This window comes from Sceloporus undulatus, chromosome 1, assembly GCF_019175285.1.
Source record: "Sceloporus undulatus isolate JIND9_A2432 ecotype Alabama chromosome 1, SceUnd_v1.1, whole genome shotgun sequence".
NCBI lineage: Eukaryota > Metazoa > Chordata > Lepidosauria > Squamata > Phrynosomatidae > Sceloporus > Sceloporus undulatus.
In genome coordinates, this window is record NC_056522.1 from 134,753,107 (window position 1) to 134,777,179 (window position 24,073).

Consider the following 24,073-nt stretch of genomic DNA (forward strand, 5'->3'; position numbering starts at 1 on the left):
TTTTAAGAATACAGACTGCAACTCTCATCAGCTCTAGCCAGTATCCTCCATGGTGAAGAGGCACAGAGTCCCATGTGCAGTTCACTATCTAGTGGGCCACATGTGCCTCATCCCTGCCTTAAGAACTATGCCAGGGCAGTGGCAGCAGGATAGCCACATGGCTCAGTATGGGAATCAGTGATAAATTCTGCCCAGCAAAAAAGCTTGCCACTTCAGATTAAAAAATAACTTGAAAAACTGGATGAGATGGTGGAAATATGGGGAAGGAACACTTATATTCTTCTTGGTTATCTTCAGTGCAGAACTGCAGCTTATGAGAACATCCATTTGTTTTCATGTATTTTGTAAGGATGGCTTATTTAATACACCCCATATGTAAGTGACTGGGTGTGCCTTTACTATACATATACAGTACAGTACAGTGCAATGCAAGATGTCTTGCAAGAAATGAAAGAACCACTTCTCCACAAAGCAGACCTTACCAAGTATTATATAATTTCAACAAGGCAAGAGGCATTGTGTCAGGAGTTGCATGGTCAACATACCTGTCATAAAATGTTGGGGCTCATGTGTGATGGGTTATAGAATAAAGTTGGTATTACTAGGTCATGGTGATCTCATATTCTGAGGCACTGAGATAAGACTGGTGTCTAAGGGAATGGTATGGGAAAATGCAGGGAAGTATGTTAATTAATTATAATGAATAAGAATTAAGCCCGTCTGGAATTTAGAATTGTATGTAGTTTAATTAGATGATTGTAGTATTGCTGGTCAGTTCTGACAATGAACAACACTGGGTTGGCTATATAGCTTCTTAATAAAGGTTTTCTGAATTTTAAGTACTGAAGCCTGAATTTATGAACCTGGTATCCTGCTGGACATGACAGATTGCTGTTTAGGCCACAATATTCTTTTTCAACATTGTTTGGCCATATAGGTAGTGTCTGTGGTATTTTGCTCTGTGTGGAAAAGTGATCTGAATCTTCAAGGAAAAAAGGCAAGGAACAAATCTGATGCTGGAAAAAAAAAACCCTAGGAAGTTGTCTGCATGATGCTTTACATGTCTTATAGCAAAGTATGGTATGTCCAAGTTGGCACTATGTTCAGTTAGCCACCTGTATGAAATCATAATCTGAACAATGTTTTAGCTGTTGGTTGCCCACTATTAAGCAGCATAATAATCACATCCTTCTATCTGTAAGCAAACAGGCAATTTTTAAAACACACAAACATTTGTTTTGGTGTGATCATGAGGAGCTGTCACTTGGCTTTATTCAGAATCAAGTATATACCTGCAGGAAAATCCTTCCAATTCCACTCAACAGCTGTGGCTCTTGCTCTGGGTAATATTTGATGACCGTGTGATATGTCTCCACAGCAAGCACATAGTCCTAAGGGATAAAATAAATAAAAATAAATATAGGAAGCAGACAAAAATGGGGATGCAGGGTCAGCATTTATTCTGTGTTCTCTTGCCTAGTTTAAAGAAGACCTGCACGCATGCATGGCAAACAGATGTAAGTAAAAAAATAACAAGAATCCCATTTAAAATTGAAAGAATGAAAGGGTTTTCCCTAGACCAGACCTGCATGCTGCATTGTTTGTTTTAGTAAGGGAGGAGACACCCAAGAAAGTCCATAGCTAAGTGGGAAGATGTCGTTTTTTGTAAAATCATGCAGCCCTCCAGATAGTGTTGAGCTAAATCTCAGGAGCTCCAGCCAGCACAGCCAATTGTGAGGGATGCTGGGATTTGTAGCCCAACAACATCTGAGCGGGGAGACATGATTTCAGAGCAGATATGAGGGGATAGCACTTTAGAGTACAAAACAGCCCCAGAATCAAAGCCAATTTAGGGAGACCCAAACATCTTTGTCTCACCAGCAACCATTTTATATCTGCGTAAAGTGGGAATAAACTGTATGCACACATACAAGCAGCCCCCTCACTCACTGCCAGTCTGGAGGATAAGTGAAATTCCTGTAATACCAAGCACACTGCTGGATAGAATTCCAACATTCTGAATTTTCCTCTTGTCAGGAAAACAGCCATTGCTCCTGCATAATATTGATGAGGGAATAGACACTCTAGCTAGATTAAGGGGGTATTAAATGAGCCCAGTGTGACTGAATAGTGATTTAGTGAATGAATACGGATTTCCTCTCCCTGTTTTGAATTCCATGTAATGTTTCTAAAGATGTGTGTGTATAAACACAAACACACTAGGAATGCTTCCTTGTTTCACAGGAATAGATTCCTGAATGATATATTTGGGACCTACTGTAATTTAAGTGTTTTTTAAAAAATGCAGAAAACATTTTAAAATAATCAAAAATTGTACAAAAGGACAGTGTACAGAAGCATTTTGAGGTACACCATCTAAGAAGAGGCAATATGCTCGGGATTGTGTTGTTTTAAAAAGAGGCTTATTCATTTGTATTTGTATTCAAAAAGAGGCTTATTCATTTGTATTTCTCATCCAGCACATCCCTAATGCTCAGTGCATGTTACATTAAAATGCAACAGAGGAACAGACACAGATGAGCTTTTAAAAGCTTAACCCTGACCACCCAAATCCAGACAAAATAAAGAGATAATACAAAGGTGTTGAGTCTTTAACATAGTGACTCACTCAATTCTGTGTGCAGATTATGTTCAAAAAGACCTGCGAGCATATACTGTACAAGGAATTCTATGCATGCACACCCTTCTCTTGCGGTTTGCAGTTGCTATTCCCAGAACTGCATGACAGGCTGAAGGTACAAGTTTCAAGAGGAGCGTTTTGACTAGCTGTGGTCATAATGGCATTGGTAGAGGCGGGGCCTTTAGACCTTAAGTCTAAAGACCAAAGCTGACCTAAACGGACCATACCTCCATAACAGGGCTCTATCAATATTTTTTTCTGCCTAAGGTGGAGCAGCAAACATCCTTCATTCATCCAGGTCAAGGTGTAAAGCAGTCAAAGCCAGCCAAAGTATCTTGACAAAGGAAGATACAGCTCGCCACCAGCACCATTCTCATCCCTTACAATAAAAATACACCAGATCTCAATGAAAATGCTAAGACCTTTCATGATGTGCTAAATCTGCTGACTGAGGCAACCATCTCATTCTCCCAAATAGGGATGGCACTACACTCTACATATATAGACGCTCTATATTCAAAATTTTGGCTTTGGACATCCCCTTCTCTCCTTCCACTGAAGATGCTGCCTCATTTCACTGTAGTCCCAGTAAAGCCATAAAGGAAAAATCCCAGCACTTCACTTTTGAGTAGACTTGCTGGAATTTTCCACTGAACTGTTCTATTATATCATGTCAATTAAGAGAAATCAAATTTGAGTAAGGGTGGTAAACTACAAAATCAAGGAGATCATTTAGATGCACTTCAAAACCCACTTACACACATGCTGAATTACAATAAAATTACTAGGATTAAGAACATAACCAAGGTGTAGAGTTTCAGCCTCAAGGGCCTTGTTTACGTGTGCATTAATTTGGCCATCAGTGGAGTGGGTCCCAACAAAAATGAATACAGCAGACTCTTTCTGCTGCTATGGAGCTGTGGCAAGAGACATGCTTTTATTACTGCCGCATAATTTAAGCAAGATTTATGTTATATGTCTGCTTTAAATTAGAAGAGAGAATGTAAATCAAAAGAGAATCCTTAGGCATCAGTCTTACAGCTTCCTAGGACAGGCAATTCTGCTCCTTTCTAAGCTTAAGTAGCTTAAAATCCAGCTTCTCTCTGCCCTTTCCTCCTCCATTTCTTTCTTAGGCTCCATTAATAGACATAAATGTGAAAGGAAGAGATTATATTTAGATACAAACTAAAAGGCAAACCTTCACAAAAGCAATTTGAACTCTACTGCATTCACATGTAAGACACTATTCTCAAAAGGCTTCCATTTGAAAACAGGCTAAAAAGTGAAGTAACTCTCTCTCACAGACATAAGCTTTTCCATTTTACTGGAAGCAAACATATGCTAAGAGACATAATTTTTACTTATTTGCTATAATGAACTACACTTCCAACATCTTAGCTTTCTAATGAGAAACACACACACACACACACACACACACACACACACAGATTCTGATATGGGCAACTTTCAATCAATCCCATGTACTCAATACAAGAAGTCTATATACCTGTTTCTTAAGAAAACATGAAAAAAATGGGAGATAAGAACTCTCTCTGCCCAAGAAAAATACTGGCTAGTTTTGGGGTTCCAAGAAAGAACAGGGAGGAATACAACAAAAGACAGATATGTACAAAGGTGTACTTCCAACATGGAAATATTATCTTCCACCACTCCAACACACAATAACTATTTATACCATTATTTTCCAGTTAGCCTTGTGCTGCGGAATATGTCTGGACACGATTAAAGGAATGTACTGTCAATCTGAGAAATTAATGATAATTAGCCATGTGAAATTTTATCTCTCTTTATATTGGGATCTAGTTCGTAAAAATGAGATATACTGTCTCCAAATCCCTTTCCATACTGAGGAGCTGTTGCCTGGTTTCCCCTGGCCCAACCACTGTCTTGATGCCTTTAGACCTCAGGTCAAAAGACCAAGTTTCCATCTAACCAGTTTATACATATATTTAAGCAACTGAACATCAATATAGCTAATCCCTGTTGCAAAGTTAATAACAAACATGCATTTTAATTCAACCAATTATTTCTTCTGACTAGTCACTATAACATGTGCCCCTTTCTACACTAGAAATTAACTATGGTGTGCCCTCCCCTTATGTGGGGGATCTGTTTCGGGCCCTCCCGCATAAGGAAAATTCCGCCTATGTTCAAGCTCCATTCTTTTGAATGGGGTACACTTCTGTGATACGCAGTGCAGTGCGTGCCATGGGTGTGCACCTGACTCACCATATTAAGGCTCACTGTCCACATGACCTCAAGTCATACAACTCAGTAATTCCAAAATAAGTTCAACTAATATAAACTTGAATTAGTCAGAGTTTTGCTGGACTTTGGGAACTACTGGTAGATTCCATAAAATCCTAACATATATTTATTACACAGAAAAACAATGCTGACAGTTAAATGTTTTATTTGAAATAATTTTTTAAAAAACCCATCAAGTACCCCAAATTTTTGCAACCACACACTCTTAATTATTTGCAATTGTCTGATTTTAAGTCCTGTTGTTATTAAAATATAATGGGAATTTTTACAGTATTAATCATCTGCATGTCAGCACCATCAGGGCGGGACCAAACTATTTTGCTTCTTGAGACAAAAGAAAAGATGGCACCACTTCTGAATACCTATGGCTTCTGAAGTAAAAGGAGAGGTCCTCCAATGCATCACCAGGTAGCAAGCTAGTACAAGAGCCTCAGAGCAGCCTGCATGATACATTCAACACATCATTACAGCTCTTTGTATCACCAACTTTTGCTTCTCTTTACCCAGTGATAAGACAGTCTTGACTGCTAATGGTGTATTTGTCCTCATAAGAAGTAGACCATTATTATTATGTTCTGGAATGATATAGATTGCCTAGGGCCTAGAAGAAAGCAGGGGGAATTTTTGGACAAGACTTTTTGCCACGCAACTACCCTGCTTTTTACCAAAACTTTACAGGAGGTCCAATTCAGACTATATGACTTTCCATTTGTAAGTGTTCCATGTTTTACCACTGTTTTTCCCCCTCCTGTTCGTGTGCATGTGATTGTGTGGGTGGGCATGTATGCACGCGCACACACACACACATACACACACTGTCCTTTAAGGAAGGAAAGACAAAAGAGCTACACAATGTTTTTTGGGTGATATTATGTAGAGTTGTAAGAGCCAGATTGGTATAGAGGTTTGAGTGTTAGACTAGGACACTGGGTTGTTGTCGTGTGCCTTAAAGTCGTTTCTGACTTATGGCAACCCTGAGGGGAACCTATCATGGGGGTTTCTTAGCAAAATCTGTCCGAAGGTGGTTTGAAATGGCCTTCCTTTGCAGCTAAGAGCATGAGGCTTGCTCAAGGACGACAAGTGGGTTTTAGGAATTGAACCCTGGTCCCCAGAGTTGTTGTCAAACTTTCAAACCACTACATCATACTAGCTCCCAAGATATGCGAGACCAGAGTTCAAATCCCTGCTCAGCTACAGATACCAACTTGGTGGCCTTGGGCAAGCCACACTGTGACGATGAGACTCACCCACCCAACTACTTTCTTGGATGGCAGCCCAATGGGTCTTTTTGATCCCATCACTGCCAACAATTATGTGAAGGTGATGGCCACTATCCCACCAATTCTTCACTGAGAATGTCAAACCTGGGACTCTCTTAAGTGTCTCCTGCACTATAACTTTCTTTAGATACCAACACTCTGGGTTTCAAGTTTTTCCCAGCTTGGCACCAACTATTCTTTGACAGCCACACACCCACTACCTAAGGTGTCCCAAGCCTAAAAGACTTTTCTCAATGTTGGTAGTGTTTTTAATGTGTTTCTGAAATCACTTCAGACAGTTGCTTGTTGATTTTTTTATTTTTTAAATTAAATTGTATTTACAAGTCAGGCTGAATACAGTATCTCTCTTAGCGGATGGTGTTCACAATGGATACAGTGTACAAATACTTTATTAGTTACATAGTTTAACCATTTCTTTAGCTTGTCTTTGAAACTGTTTCTTTATAGCTTTATATATGTTCCTTTATAGACCAAGTTTATTTAACTTTTGTATCTTATCATCCTTCTGGTTACCTGTGACTCCACTAGTCACCAAACACTATGTCTCCCACAGGACACAACAACAATTTAATTAAGGACACTCTTTGTCCCTTTCTTGGGTAACTAAAACCCTTCCTAACTGCCCTCAGAGCGGCCTAAACTAGCCTCAATGGCTCTTTTCCCCTCGGGGCACACTAAACATCAACCCCTTTCAAACTTGCTCTGCCCTCTTATTTACTCACTCCTGGGAACAGCCCTCACCTTTTCCTGGCTTTGCTCCCATTGGCTAGTGCCAAAGTTCTGATCTACTTGTTGTCTCCACTCTCTCAGCCTCAGAGGAAGTCAAAGGCAAACCCAAACAAATTCTGCCAAGAAAACCCTATGATAGATTTGCCTTAGGGTCACCAGAAGTCAGAAGTGACTTGAAGGCACACAACAACACTGTGAGAACCCATGAGTCTGGAATCACCCAGGGAAAGGAGCTAGAAGACTGACCACAATAGGACTTTTGGTGCCACGTGTTTAATAAAAAAGCATAGTGTTCCACATGCTTACTCTCTGCTGCTCTTACTGTACAGTTAGCAACAGGACATCCTCATTTTCAGGACCCCTGAAAGGGAATGACTATTTATTCCTTCTTTCTAAACAGCAGAAAGTAGTGAATGACTTGAACAAAATAAAGCAGAATAACTTTCAGACTAGAGAATAGTTGGGGGGGGGGGCAAAAGAACAATTCTTCTATAGCTCCTCCTTCTTTTGCAGGTATTCAGAAAGACTGGCCTATTTCAGAGTGAGCATGAACAGTCAGGCAACCATAAGTGGAGAAACACATTTTAAACCCTTTAAACGACAGAACAAGTCTAGAGTGAGAGGTGAATGTGAGAGCAAGAATGCATGAGAGCAGTTCTAGTTGTGGTAGAATGGAAATCTAAAAATGCATGTCCTGCAATGTTGTTGCTTAGTCTCTTAACGTGATTTCAGTAGCAACACCCAGCTTTAGTCCCCACAGCTGCAAAGAGAAACCTAATCGAGCCCCAGCCTCTCCTGACATTCTGCTCACATATATATGGCAATTCTGCAGCAACTGCATCCACCTACCTTCATCATTAGTAGACAGTTTGCGGTGGAGTACATCACCCGGCCCAGACGTGACCTCCACAGCTGAACAGAGGCTGTAAAATGAGAGCAGCTTGTGAATGTGCACAAATAAATTAGAAGCTCTTTCCCTAGCCATCAATTACCAGTCATATGCATCCTGATTTAAACGATTTCCCCTCGTTAACATCACTGCATTTTGAGCACAGTGTTTCTAACATCCTGCCATGTTGCACTGAAAAAAAATCTTGCACTCTCTCAACAGCGAGAGCCTTGACTGGTGAAAGCAATGGACTGCCGGAATAAATGAAGCAATAACAGAAAGCTGGGAAACAACCTCTTAGGTTTAAGCCCAGGCAACTCTGTAAGGAAGCATCCATTTTCAAAAAGCAGAACAAAAGGCAGAGAGAGAGGGGGAGAGGGAGAGGGAGAGGGAGAGAGAGAGAGAGAGAGAGAGAGAGAGAGAGAGAGAGCGAGAGCATGTGCACAAGCTCACTAAGTAATTATGACCATTGGTGTGCATTCATATAATTTAAGTGATTAAATTTAAACTACAGAGTCCCCTCAAACTGACCAGTGAAGCTAAAAAACTCCCACCTCATTTTGCAACCAGAGCATGAAGGTTTAAGGGCTGTCTTGGTCTGGGGTCCTATACTCTTGCCTCTGGCTTATGAGATGGAAGAAAAATCTGCCAAGCTTGTCTGCCACCCCTACAGTATTAGAGCTCATGGGGTTTAAAGGCTGATGCACAGAGCCATACAGCCAATCTCTCATTCCTTTCGTTTGCAGACAGGCTCCTGATGGGAAACAACGACTAGCTTCCATTGATCTTTCACTGCTTAAAGGACTCTGAAAACTGCACTGCCTACTCAAGGACTCTCTTAATCTACAACATGAATGCTAGGTAAAACCTAGTTTGGAATTTGGATTTAAATGTGTCTAGGGCACACTTACGTGGTAGTAAAAGTCCCATTGCACCTAGTGACACACTTCTGAATGTGTGGAACAGAGCAGGTTGATTTCAAGGTGATATCCCACTCAACCTGATATTTGTTGTTATGACTTCAGGATGTTAATCAATGCAAGAAGAGCATAACAAAGCGATAGGTATAACAGAAGAGCGAGGAAAAGGAGGCTCACAGGGTGAACAGAGCTTTTAATCACATTTCTTGGCAGCTGACCACAAATCCTCTGGAAAGTGGTTTTTTTCCTGAGGTGAAATACTGTCCCGTTCCTGAAAACACAGCTGAAAGGCCAGAATTCAGAACTAGAAGTGGCTTTTGGTTGTGATTCTGGCTGACTTGGGGTTGGAAATCAGCCGGCATCACTCAGCAGGGTGCTGTGGGGGCACTGACGTTGACCTTGCCTTGGATGCAGTTGCCAACCCTAGTATAACTGAATTGTTACAACAGTAGTACAATGCTCACCACTTTTCTTCTCCAACACATTATTTATTTCTTATTGTTTTGTAAGAAAATATGAAACAATTGTTTCATTTTTTGAAAAATAATAATAACAGTACTGTGAACCAGGACAGAATTATTTAGATCAATTCAAATGTATGCCTTGACTTTCCCTTAAAAGTCATACCAGCATCCAGTACCTTTAAAATATGTGTATCTGTGTGCATGTATTATAATTAAAAATAAAAGAATAAATATATTCTTGTCCCTAGCCCATAGGACACCACCCCCCAAAAGGAACTATATGGTTGCTGAGCTATTCTGGCCCTTCTGGAAATGGAACAAAGATGACTGAAATTGTCCAAAACTTTCCAACAGCTCCTAGATGTCACTGGAATTTGCGTCAGTAAAACAGGCATGAGATCAGGTACAGCTGAACTTACAAAACCCACTACAACAATTCAAGAAGCAACCCCCTCATAATAAAAATGAATAACACAACAGAGAATATGCTAATTTGTAATTATAACCACTGTCATGTAACATAATAACCATAGGTGCCATTTGAAATTCTTAATTTAAGCTTCCTTCTTTGTACATTTGTTTCAAGCAACCATTTTTGTTTCTCTGGAAATTGTATGTTGTGGAGCAGCTGCAGGACTTTATGTCTTACAAGGAGAAGAGGAGAAAAAAAAGCTAGGGGGGAAAAAAAGGAAAGTGCTGCCAAGAAAATGGTGCAATGCTAAATCTCTTTCCTCCCACTGAACAAATGGAGAATGAGATCCCTTGCCCTATTCTGAACGGGAGGCAGTGCAACAAGCTGGTTTGTGCAACACCTACTTAGACCAGCAATAGCAAAATCATACTGCAGGTTTAATCACATAAAGAATTGAAGCTGCTTCCAGTCACAGATCACAAACCATACATATATACATATATACATATATATAGATAGAGAGAGAGGGGGGTGGAGGTGGAGGTGGAGGTGTGGGGGAGAGACAAAGAGAGAGACAGAGTGTATGTATTGAAGCTGTTTCCAAATCCTAATTCACAAGGCAAACATGTGCATGTGCATGTGTGCAGGCGTGCACCTGTGTGCATAAGTAAATTAAAAAATCCTTCAGCTGCAGTTCGTACGAAAACATACACAGAAAGTTCCCTGCAGCTCCGCGCATACCAGAGCCCCTTGCAGATCTGATTGACCTACTCTGGAAGAGATGCCAACAGTCCTACAAGGGTCCTTGGGGTGGCATTAAGTAGATAGGCAGCTGTAAAGCTGCTGCACTCCAAGTGCATAACAACCTCTTGCAGATGCTCAAATCTCTCCCTCCTCCTCCATGTAAGACTCTGCTGGCTGCCTCTTCAAGCTTAGCTCTGTAAAGCAGCTGCAGTGATGAGCAGACAGAAGCAATTGGGCTGCAGGGTGGGAAAAGGTGGGAAGAACCACATGGGGTTACTAAGAGAGAGAAGATATTTTAAGGAGGTGGCAGAAAATCTTGAGTCAAGCAAAACTCCAGAAAACCTTCGGTGTGATTTCCCTGACATATAGTGACTTTTCTTCACATGCTTCAATTAACCTTAGAGGACTTGCAGCAAAGTTCTGTTGAGTGTGTGTAGATGTTTTATGATTTATTTATTTTTCTAATACTCTAAAGAAGACCATGACACATCTATCATATGCCAATAAGCATAATACAGTAGGCCCTCCAGAACTAGACACAATATTCCAGGTGGGGGTCTGACCAAAGCAGAATACAGTGGCACTATTACTGGCACTCACTGGTGTTGTCTCTTAAGTGTGCTGTTATTTCAGCAACACTGGCACACCAAAAAGCCAGGAGGGGAAACAATTGGGAAGAGAGCTGGTGGACGCATGCATTTGGGCTCATGATGCCATTGGAACAAGGCAAAGTGAGGATTATTAGTGTTACAAAAGGGCAGCCTTCTTGTTTGTTTAGTATTTTATTTATATACAGGTTGAGTCGGCTCTATCCGGAATCCCAAAATGCTCCAAAATCTGTAACCTTTTGAACGCTGAGACGACAGGGCAGTAGCAGAGATGATGGCAAGCCCAAGCCATTTATTCTTCAGGTAGGAGGGAGGGAAATGGCATGGCCGAGTACTCAGCCAAACTAGGCACAAGTAGTGACCATGGTGGCTGTTGTTGCTGCTCCTCCACTGCCACCCTCCTCAGCCAAAGTGAGGTCTAGAGCAGTGGCAGTGAAAGCTGCTGACCACTGTTTCCAGCCTTGGTCTGGGGGACAGCCTCATGCCAAAATAATCTCACCCCCCCCTTCTCTCTCCCCTGTTCAACTACCAGATCCAGGATCCCAGTCAATGCCTTTCCTACCTAAGTCTTTTGTGGATGGGAAGCCAGTGATTGTGGCCAACTCCAGTCGGGTACAGTGGGGCTGTTTTCTCTTGCCCTCCCTCCCCCCAAGTGCTTTGGCACCCAACACCTGCAGGATGAGTGAGCAGCTCTGGGGAGCTCCCTGCAGTCGTCACTCCTGCTCAGGCAGCAATGACAACAACAACAACAACACCTCCAGCAAAGTGAAGGGAGCATGATTTTGCAGGAGGGGAGGCGGCAGCAATTGTACTACTGTGTCTCTGGCCACAGCATCCTCCTCCTCGTCCATCAGAGTGGCATTTATGGCAATCAGATAATCTGGGCCAAAGATCTGAACCTGTAAATCAAGTCCCCTTGCAACAGCAAGAAGCCCCTTTGCTGTTCCTGCAACATCAGGAGTCTGTGTCTGGGATGAGATGGTAAGTGCCAAGAATCATAGAATCACAGAATCATAGAATTGGAAGAGACCACAAGGGCCATCCAGTCCAACCCCCCTGCCATGCAGGAATTCACAATCAAAGCATCCCTGACAGATGGGCCATCCAACCACTGTTTAAAAACCTCCAAAGAAGGAGACTCCACCATACTCAAAGGGAGTGTGTTCCACTGTTGAACAGCTTTCACTGTCAGGAAGTTCCTCCTAAAGTTTAGGTGGAATCTCTTTTCCTGTAGCTTGCATCCATTGTTCTGGGTCTTATTCTCTGGAGCAGCAGAAAACAAGCTTGTTCCATCCTCAATATGACACCTCTTCAAATATATCACCTCTTAACCATCTCTTCTCCAGGAGAAACATATCCAATTTCCTAGGTCTCTTATTGTAGAGCATGGTTTCCAGACCCTTCAATGTTTTGGTTGCCCTCCTCTGTACACACTCCAGCTTGCCAACATCCTTTTTGAACTGTGGTGTCCATAACTGGACACAGTATTCCAGGTGAGGCCTGACCAAAGCAGAATAGAGTGGCATTATTACTTCCCTTGATCTAGGCACTATGCAGCCTGCCATTGCCTTATGCGGGGGATCCGTTCTGGACCCCCCTGCGTAAGGCAAAAAGCATGTATGCTCAAGCCCCATTAAATATAATGGGGCTCAGGCATGCCACATGAGTGTGTGCACCATTCTCCCAATCTCCCGGTGGCTTCCATGTAAGCTGGAAGCTACCTATAATGAGCCTGCGTATGGCGCAGTCTCACTGTACTTCTATTGATACAGCCTTTCTAGCTGCCGCATCACACTGCTGACTCATGTTCAATTTGTAGTCTACTAGGACTCCTACATCACACAGTCTCATTAAACTAGGTGTCCCCCATCCTATATCTATACATTTCATTTTTTGCCTTAAGTATAGTACTTTACATTTTTCCATAAACTATTTAGGTCATTTTGAAGAGCAGCTTGCTGTAGCAGAGAGACTTGACCTCTTTGCTCTGGCTGATCTTGCTGTTGCAGATAAAACAGCAAAGCACCTACTGGAGGATAAAGAAGAGGTAGAGGAGGAGCCTGCGGCCATGGACTTGGTAGTACAACCACTGCTGCCTTTCCTCCTCGGCGGTACATCGACTACTCCTGTGTGTTTATCAGTCCTGGATGCAATGGCGGGTATGAGCTGCTGATTGCAGGAGATAGGTACCTTCTTCTCTAGACACTTACCCATATTTGCTAGATATAGTGATGGCAACTTTAACAGGGGCAATGACTGTGGGATGCTCTCCAGACTTGCTGTGTTTCAAATACAGAAATACAATACGTGTATTCCAAAATCCAATAAACTCCAAACTCCAAAACACTTCTGGTCCTAAGCATTTCAGATAAAGGAGACTCAGTTTGTTCTCTCTTTCTCCCAATATGGGACCCAAGGTGGGGCTGGTACAGGGCTTGGGAAAACATTCTCCACTGACCATCAGTTAGTCTTTCACAAGCCCTAGTGGCAGTGCGTGGCTTGGAAAAATTCCTCATGTGTCCATTGTGCTGTAGGAAAGGTTGTGCAGGATGTGAGGTGCAGGAATGGGGAGAACTACTGTAGCTCCTGGGTTGGTTTTGTCACATGCATGGCTGCCAGAAATGGTCCTGACCCCAAGTCTCTAGGTGCTATATAACCTGATCAGCCAGGTTTTACCTGGATATCCTTCATTTCCATTTTCCCAGTCAGCTGTTCCAGAAACATTTTGACTCAAATATCTCACTGGAATTCTGATGATCTCACAAGGCCAATTATAAGCCTTTACTGCTTCTATGGCACCACTAGAAGTGGAAATAAAACTAATATTATGGTTCCACAAACCATTCATTATTGAACCCCCTCCCCATAACAATCCCACTATAACTATTGTTGTGTGCAAATTCCCAAGTGCACTGAGGTCGGGGGAGAGGGCCTCCTACTGGGCTCAACAGGACTCCCTTCTCAGTAGGCAAGCACAGGATTCTGCTGTCAATGTCTTTCAGATGAATGGGACTAACTCCCTAGGAAATACTTTTAGATTTGTAGCATTCAGCCAGAAAAGATTGCTCTGTCTGAAATTGTTTTCAGAATTCCTTCCTTCATTCCTGGAGCAAATTGTACTGACCACTATTTAAACAAAAAATTGTGTCTTATCCTTGCTTATCAGTTTCAGTATACACATGTGGAGGCGGCAGCACAGCCCAAAGGCAGACAGCTAAGGGAGCTTGCTGCTAGGCTGGGGCAGTGGAGACTGGGAGAAAAGGGTGGTAGAGACCCTCTTCTTCCCTCTCTCTGGCTGCATCCACACTGCAGAAATAATCCAGTTTGACATCACTTTAACTGTCCTGGCTCAATGCTATGGAATTCTGGGATTTGTACATTTGTGAGACATTTAGCCTTCTCTGTCAGAGAGCTCTGGTGCCACGACAAACTACAAATCCTGTGATTCCATAGCACTGAGCCATGGCAGTTAAAGTGGTGTCAAACTGGATTATTTCTGCAGTGTGATACAGCCCTTGTTTCTCCCTGCCTCTGTTGCTGCATGGAGAATTGGAGGAGACACCAAGCAGGTGTGGGCATCAGTGCTTTCCTGGAACATGATACTTGAAGGGAAAAAATGGACAATTGATACTTATGGGAAAGAGAGGAGGTGAGTGGAGGAAACTAGGTATTGACCAGCCAGTACAAACACTATTACACCAACCAGGGAAATTCTACTGAATAATCTGAGACACTGGGACCAAGACTCCTCTTACACAGACATTTCCAAAGAAGCATGGTAAACTGTCTTGACCAAGATAACAGCAAGAAAGATCTCAAGAGGCTAATGCAAACTTTAGTGTGCAGTGCAGCAGAAATTTGTCAAGAACACCAATTCATCTAAAAAGCTGAAGAAACAATAAAAACACGCCATCTTCGATCAAATTGACTGGAAGGGGAACTAAAACAATGGACTAGTTAGACATTTATAGACAAATGAGAGGCTATTTTTGTACAGGTATTCGCAAAGCTATAAGTGGGACAAAAAGTGCATTTTAATAGTTGAAATGCCAGATGTGTGAGTTCAAAAGTATCTTCCGTCATGTCCTCAGTTCTGTTTCTTTCACTCATGGGGTAAAAATGACAAAATAAAAAGCCTGCAAAATATGCAATCAAAATATGGTAATGCAGGATGGAAGATTCTTCAAACAAAAGATCTAACAGGCACTGACACCTCAAAGGGCAAGCCTGGGTCCAAACAAGAAGCCCAAGTGTCAGGGAAAGAGATGTATAGAGACAATCAGCTGCGTTCTAAGACTGAATGCTCTTTCAGTTTCTCTCCAGTGCCTCAGCATCACACTGCTATAATCACAAATCTGTCATTCTAAAATGGCAGCCATTTTCTTTTCTTTTTAACAACTGAAGAGGAGACCTGATTTAATGTTATCACTGTGATCAAAATAAAAGGCAAATCTGTGAAATGAATCCCAGCAATCAAAGGACAAGGTGCATCACTTTAAAGGCTGAGCAGGCTGTATAAACGACAATACCACTTTTAACAGCTTCAGAGCAATCTTGTGAGAACTTCTGACAGTACCTCAGCAAGTGATAAAAATACACAGTCTGTGGAAAAGAAGGCTTCAGGGGATACCTACCTTTTCTGTTCTCCTGGGTAATGTTAGTCATGCTTCCATCTTCTGCTAAGCCATGTTCCAAGTTGTCTAATATCTGCAGTGAATATTTTTAAACAGCTTTTGTCAGTTTTAATACCATTCTGAAGCAGAAACTTGTATATTAAACCTAAACGTGCCACAACTGTTCCCTGCTGCAAGCATGGATATTCAAGCAGAATTCTTTCTTAGTGACCATTCATGATGTTTTCGGGAAATCCTACAAAAGGAGACTGGGCTGGTGCCTTGGTTTTCCACTAAGGCTAACACTTTAAAAAAAAAAATATTGAGGCAGACATTTAACAACCAATCACCTGCTCAAGTACAAAGCTTATTTTTAAAATGTATTTAAATCAATCTTTTAATTTAATTCTACTTTAATAAACAATTTTTAAATGTTTTAATAATAATAATAATAATAATAATAATAATATCATCATCATGATAATAATAATAAAGTTTATTTTTATCCCGCCCCTCTACACAAGGCAATTGGGGCAGCTTACAGCATTAAAATATACCCCCACCCCCCAAAATACTATTAAATGGTTTACAATATAAAACATAACTTAAAAATAATAAAACAACAACACAGCGACTGCAGCAAAAAATCAGGGTCCAACAATTTAAATATTCTTTCCAGTGGCCGGGTATCTATTCTGGAAAGGCCTGCTAGAAGTGATCCATCTTAACAGCTTTTTTTTAAACTGTTTAAGGTGGTTATATGATGGATCTCATCCAGCAGGCCATTCCGTAATCTGGGAGCGGTAGCCAATAAAGGTCCTCTGGGCTGTCACAAATAGCCTAGTTTTTACAGGTTGCAGCAGATTCCATCCAGAGGACCTGAGTGTGCAGGGTGGATTGTATGGAAGGAGGCGGTCCTGAAGATAGTTCGGACCCAAGCCATTTAGGGCTTTAAAGGTGATAATAATAATAATAAAATAAAAATTTTATTTTTATACCGCCTTTCCATAGATCAGGGCGGTTTACAGCATATTAAAATACAGTAAATACATCAATACAGAACAATAAAACAACAGCAATATAAAACCTCGTTAGCCCATCCTCTTTGCCACAGAAGAGGAAGGAAGGCCCACTGGACTTTAGTCGGGGAATGCATGATGAAAAAGAAAGGTTTTCAAGTCCTTTCTAAATTGGGCCAGGGAAGTGGTCGAGCACCTTGTACTGGGCTTGGAAACTAATGTACTGGGCCCGAAAAATTGATGTGAGCCTTGTGTTCCAAAGAATAGTGGGACATAAACCCAATAAATAAATACATTTTTAGGAATCATTGATGTATAGCGGACCTTCAGTACCAGCTCGGATTTGGTTCCAGAATCTCCTACTATGGATACCAAAATCCATGGATGCTGAAGTCTCACTACAGTGCGCCCATGTCATACACGTGGGGAGAAGGGGCGGTGCATCCCATAAGGACGAATGGGGTGTGCGTCCATGGTGCATGTGTGCTGCCGTGTGCATGAGCCCCATTCATTTAAATGGGGCTTGAGCATAGGTGGTATTTGCTTTATGCGGGCGAGTCCGGAACGGATCCCCTGCATAAAGAAAGGGTGAATTGTATAAACAATGAGGTAGTAAAATGGTGTCCTTATATAAAATGGCAAAATCAGTTTGCCTTTTGAATTTTTGTCAGTATTTTCAAGCCATGGATGGTGGAATCCTTGGAAACAGAATGTGTGGATACAGAGGGACAGCTGTATTTGTTTTAGTAGGATCAATATGACAGTTTGTTGTGAGATTGCTTTTTGACTGTTGGTTGGTGGAACTGTTCGTAATACATCTTGAGAGTTAAAAATACATAACATATTTGTAACGATCATAAGCAAGATAGAGGGAATTCCACCTTGAGGGTTTAATCTAGCTAACCCTAATCAGGCCCACTGGGAGACCAGGTCTAGTTTGCAGAGGGCTTGGGTAATAGCCGTTAGCACCCTCAATGTGAAGCAAGAGAAACCCCTGCTCATTTTTCCAACTGGGCAGGCAAGTGGAACAGGGAAGAATCCCACTATTTTTTCTGGACACTGACCACAGACAGTAAGCAGATTCCACCCTACCCCATGTCTGCACTCCTAATGGGAAACATGAGCGGGGGGGGGGGGGAGAGTATGCCTTCAATCAGTGATCAGAGACAACAGTGGGAGTTCACATATACTCTCTGGACGTTATCACACAGGGAAAATTTGGAAATTTAAAGAGGTGGCCATGCAGGGTCATCCAGGGCTTAGGGGCAAATTCGCAGCTGCTTATCACATGATGCTGCACTTAATCCGGAGAGAATCTAGGGAGAATGGGAGGTGAATCAAGAAATGAGCAAATTTGCAAAATTACTGGATTTATGTGTCCATTTTGCTTGCGAACTGACTCCCTTCGCGTCATGCCAGCCGTGTGGAAAGCAAGCCTCAGATGACTTCGTTTCCCAAGGCGCCTCTCTGTGCCAAAGAGGGAGAAGGCTCTCATCCCTTAAAGGGATACACACACACTCCCTTCTTTAGGCTCCCCAGCTGCTTTTCCTCCCCTAATTAAGGGAAGAGCTGCTGGGAAAAGGCAGAGAGAGGGCATTTTGGAAGTCCTTCTGGACAGGAGGGAGAAATGGAGGACATGCCCTGGAAAAGGCAGGCTTATGGACTGCTTTTTTTTTGTGTGTGTGGTTTTGGAGTTTGCAAAGGGAAACACCTTTTGGGGCTTCTGTGGCAAAGAGGACCCCCCATATCCCCTCCCCTCCCTGGAACATGTGAGGGGCACTTGTGGAAATGACAGTTTTGAGCATGCTCAGAAAAGGTATTTCTATGCTGTCAATGGGGGTTTGTTTGTCTCCTTTTGATAGCCAAATCTGCATTGGACCCACTTTAATGTGCTTTTAACCCCTTGTTGTACTCTGTGTGTGATAACCAATAGCAAATGGGCTTGTTTTTCTGGGATGCCACCACTTTAACCATTTTTGGGATGGAAGCACATAGGACCTACATGTGATGTATTTTATAACTCTGCCTGTACTGTATTTTATCGTTATGTTCACTGCCCTGATCAATGGAAGGGCAGTATATCAATAAAAATTTTATTATTATTTTATTATAAAGTCCTCCCACTGCTTGCAATCCTTATTGGGGTTGGGGGGGAATTGCCCCACAACAACAGGATGGAAGTTAGTGACACTCTCTGCAAGGAGAAGGGGAAGTGGGTGCTTCTGTTGGGGTGGGAATGTGGGGCCAGACATCACTAGGAGAGAGCGAGATCCCCCATGAAATCATCCAGCCTGGTGGCTTGATCCCAGTGGACAGTTCCCTGAACCCCTTGTTTCTATCTAGTTCCTCTTCCCCCTGCTGCTGCTATTTTGCATCTGGCTCTGGTTAGGGGACTTGAGGTTCTAGTCAAAGACCAAGGAGATCCCACAAGCTTGACATCTTTTCACTACTGCCCACCTGCACATTTAAAAACTGGCAGGCTAGTAGTAGAGGTAAAGACTACTCTTTTGTAAAGAGCAAAAAATCTTCTGCCAAAATAATCAATGGAGGGTTGGGAGGGCTGTAATCAACTTGCAGCTTGCCTTTATCATTCCTCCTTTCCTCCTAATATACTGCTAAGTGAATGCCTGCTAGACTGTTCCCTCTTACTGGTACCAATCCTTAAGTGGTCCCAGCTAGATTTTCAAACAGTATTTCACAGAAATGAATGGAGGGAAATAAATTAATATCCTCACTGTAACTTTTGTTTGCCTAAAGACAAACCCCTACTAGGTTGGCTTGCCTGGACAAAAGTATATTGATTTATGTTAGGAAGGCCAGTGGTCCGAAAGAGAAAAAGACAGAAGATGAAAATTCTTAAGAAAAGAAAGGAGTTCCACAGAGACTCCTGAGGAGCAGAATGTGCAATTCTGATTTTCCTGTGAGATTTGTTCTAGTAATGCCTATAGCCTACATATTTACTCCATAGAAAGGCTATACAATATAAAATTCCTCCCTGAAACCAAAACACAGTACTGTATTTCATAAAATAAAAATTGATGCTAGGAAAACTTCCAAAACCAGCACAGAGATTACATTAAATCTTATAATAATATATGCATGGTATTAAAATATAAAAAGCTTCCTTCAAACAATGGAAGCTTTGCCCAAAGCGAAGCTCAAGTTGATAAGGCAAGTGGAAAAAGAATTTGTTGAAAATATAGCTAAAAAAGAAATGTGTATTGTTGCTTTTGAAGAGATCAGAAGCAGGAAGCTGGCTAAGCATACAGTTGGACTGTTAGACATCAATGGACTGAAAGCAGTGGTAGAAGAGGATAGTGAGACTGAATGAACTGTCTACTGAATGAACTGACTACTTTGTGTCTACTTTTCTTGTGGAAGATTCAGAACACATACCATATATACTCGACTATAAGTCGACCTCATGTATAAGTCGCGGGCAAGTTTGGGGACAAAAATTGTGGATTTTGATATGGCCCGTGGATAAATCGAGGGCAAAACTTAGGGGCATATAGCAAAGGATCAAAAGGATGAAGCAAACCAAAACAATGTCAAAGAACCTACAAAATTCCAGCTATGATTTTTGTGCTCACTCTTATCATTGGATGGATAAGACAATAGAGAGGATTGGTGCTTCCAGGACAGATTACACTCTTGTCTTTCACCAGGGGATGATTCCTCCTTTTAAATAAGAGTTAAGATACAATACTTACATTGACCCATGGATAAGTCGATTCAGGTTTTTTGGGTCATTTTTTGATCTAAATTTCTAAACTTATACATGAGTACATACAGTACTTATGCAATCATGTATTTATTTTTAGGGAACGTTCCTGAAGAAAAGTCTAGAGAGTATCAAACTGCAGATTTTTGAAAAATACGCAGCTTGCATTTTTATCCCAGTCACTTTTAAAGAGGACTGGATAGTAGCTAATGCTATTACTATTTTTTTTTAAAAAAAATAATCCACAGGACATTAATGAAAATTACACAGTAGTTAGTTTAATGTCTGAGTTGAGCAAACTGGCAGAAAAATATTATTAAAAAACAAATCTTACTAAAGGAGAATCAACATAGTTTCTTTAGAAAGAAGTGTTGCCTTACTAACTTGTTGGAGTTCTTTTGTGAATGTCAAGAACCATATAAAATGTGGAGGTCCAGAAAGAATACTGTATATTTGGACTTTGAAAAAGGTTTTGGCAAAGTTCATCAAAGGCTTCAAAATTAATTCTGCAACTGTGGCATAAGAGCATAGTAAATACTGAAGCAGCCTGTGATGAGCTCAAAAATGAAGAACAGATGACAAAATCGTGCATGAATGGAAAGCACAAAAAAAGAGATGCACACTGAGGCTAAAACAAACAAATAAACCTATCTTTACATATATCGGAAGCTCATATAGTTTGAACTAGTGCTGACTAACCAGAAAGGCACTGTCAGAGTTGCCAGGAAGAGCTCAATAAAAGTATCAGCTTAATTTTTGTACCTGGGAAAAAGGCAAATTCTATGCTGGGATTTTGAGAAAACAGAGGTAAAACAAAACTGCTAATGTTGTGAAGCACAGACCCAAATCTGTTGTGAGATTATTTTTGAAATCTGTGTATAGTTGGGGCTGCTTAGTCGAAGCTAAAGTTTAAAAGGTGATGAATGCAAAATGCAAGATGGTCAGGGGACTGGAACAATTCCCTAAGAGAAAAATGCTCAAGTATGTGGGATCTTTTAATTTAGTGAAAAGAAATGTATCTACTGAGGGAAGACACAGTTGACACACCTACTGGAAATTATACATGGATACTCCAAGTCCAGATTCATATGCAGCTCCATGTTATTGTCCTAACTCCATAAATGCTTAACTGAAGACAAATACAATTTTTGCTATTTCAAGCATGGTCTTAAAACTAAGAACTCAGGTCAAACAGTAAAAGACCACCACCAGTCTGTTTTCTTAACATGTTTTCAGTGAAAGAGGGTTAATTACAACAGCATGAGAAAAATAGTTCTCTTGGAAGTACCCTCTCTGTGGAAGTGTTCTTGCATCATATCTGTACATACAGATTGTCTAAATGATGACTAAGTGTATTCTAGGAACTCTCTACAGTCAGAAAAGCAGACAGATGTTGAAATACCAAGTAGACTATCTAGAGATTATTTTTTTACCTTTGCGCAAATTGTTTTCATACTATGCAGTCTATCGAGTGACTCCTGAGGATTTCCTAGATACTGTTGAAGTTCAGCATGCAAAATCCGCATGGAAAAAGGAACCATGGAACCTGAAACAGTAACACAAAATTTTATGGATTATTATTATTGTAGTTAATAGTAGGGTTGATCCATAACTGGTGCATACTATTTACATCTACCCAAGGTAATGAAAAGTCAAATTAAATAAAAGAACTGGCACATGCCCTAGTAGAACAAACTACCAATTTCTGGACAGCTCTCTCTCATACCCCCTCCCTTCATCCTTATCATCAAAGTCAATGAACTGTTTGCCTAATTTTTATTACATCCACTGCTCTTTTGGATTTTTGTTATTATTGTGCAGTATGGGTATTTGTATTGTTTTAATTGTATTTTTACTTTGGGGGAAAAAGAGCTCAGTGCACATTGCAGCAAATCCAAACAGAGCTCAAACGCTTCTTCTGTGCCATCCCAGCTACCTATCTACTCCATTTCCTGTCACTGTGGTTTTGGCTCCCAAACCCACTTTTTCTGCTTTACTATACTCCTGCACTCCCCAATCTACTCCTTCTGAGTCTTCTATGCAAAGAAAGGCCAATTCTGAAAACAGATGGATATTCACCATGCTGCAAAGAAAAACAACATGCTTTTGCTAGCCATGAGAATGATTATGAAGCAAAATTAATGCTCCTACCTGCATGGAAGGAAAGCTTATTAGTACAGAGGATAGTACGCAGAGCATATTACTCTGTTAGTTTCACTCTAGGAGGGTAAAACAAACATGTACATATTTTTTAAAACGCATAGTAATATATTTTGGATGCTACATATCCAGCAAAAGGAGAGTCACGTAATATTTTTATCAGAATTTGGATCCAGATGTAAAATAGGGGTTTAGCATGTTTTCCTTTGTGATGAGACAAATATACACTGAGCTTAATATTAAGAATGTATTTCCCCTACACATTCTCCAAAACAGAAATAAACAAGATGCTTGTCCTAGCTTATGTGGTCATTACTGACCATCGACTTAAGTTTCTTCAGAACTCTATTTCAAGACTGTGAAAGAGGATGAGAAGGAAAGGACTGAAGCAAGCACAGAATTGATCTTGCAGGACTTTATTATTGATGCCTTTATATTGTAACAAAAGCAAAACCAAGTAAATTTGTATACTGCTTATCAATGCACTTAAGCACTCCCTAAGCGGTTTACAATGTGTAAGCTAATTGCCCCCAACAAGCTGCGTACTCATTTTAGCAACCTCAGAAGGATGCCAGGCTGAGTCGACCCTGAGCTCCTGGCTGGTACTGAACTCACAATCTTGTGGCTTGTGGGTGAGTGGCTGCAGTACAGGCATTTAATCACTGCGCCGCCAGGGCTCCTTTAAAGGATTTATTTATAGTGTGGATTTTTATTGGATTTATTTCATGTATGATATTTTTTATTTTTTAAATATTGTTAGCTATCTTGGGGAACATGGCGCAGAGGGATATACGTATAGTTTTCCTAAAATACTCACACATACACATTGCAGGCTCCTGGAAACAAAGTTGTGCCTCCTCATTCTCCCTCTCCCTTTTCTTCTTCAATTTATTTATACTATGCTTTCCCTCAAGACTGGGACTCAAGGTAGTTTACAAATAAAAATCATTATAGTTAAAACATTTAAAAAAAACCCCAACATTAAAATAGAATCCAGTGAGTAATGGTATTAAAACAATTTGAAACAAACACCTAAAATGATAAAAAAGCAGTTCGAAAAAAATAAAAGAAAAAAGAATATCATACTCACTTCACATTTGACCAAGAGCTGATATTCTGTCTGTCTTGCCATATTCACTGCTAACAATCAGTTCTCTTATTTTAATTTAAATTATCAACAATGATACAAAAGAAATTGCATTTCAAAGGAAATGAATGGGATTTTTATTTTTTAATATATTCGGCTTCATATTAAAAATCAAAAACTATTGTGAAGGTATGAGGGTGGGGCAGAATAGGGATTCTGTTGGTGTAACGCCCATCCCTTACTTAAATATATTGTATAAAATTACCTTCCGGTTATCTATATAAGGTGTATATGAAATATAAATGCTTTTTTTATTTAGACTTGGATCTCATCTCCAAGATATCTTATTTCATATATGTGAATATTTCAAATACCTCCCCCCCAAAAATACAAAACACTTCTAGTCCCAAGCATTTCAGTTAAGGAATATTAAACCTGTGATATGCCAATTAATGTGTTCATGCCTAAGGAGGTTTGCCTTGGCTTGCTACGCC

General features: G+C 40.8%; 1 protein-coding gene across 2 annotated transcripts in view; it reads right to left on the bottom strand.

The window, feature by feature from the left end:
• TRAPPC12 (trafficking protein particle complex subunit 12) overlaps positions 1–24,073 on the bottom strand; it is a 71,001-nt gene that overhangs the window by 5,293 nt on the left and 41,635 nt on the right. For both annotated transcript variants that reach the window (XM_042467059.1, XM_042467071.1), the window contains 4 exons: positions 21,766–21,878; positions 15,611–15,683; positions 7,789–7,862; positions 1,293–1,391 (listed from right to left, as the gene is read on the bottom strand). In XM_042467059.1, coding sequence (XP_042322993.1) covers positions 1,293–1,391; positions 7,789–7,862; positions 15,611–15,683; positions 21,766–21,878 — 359 coding nt within the window. The remainder of the gene's footprint in view (positions 1–1,292; positions 1,392–7,788; positions 7,863–15,610; positions 15,684–21,765; positions 21,879–24,073) is intronic.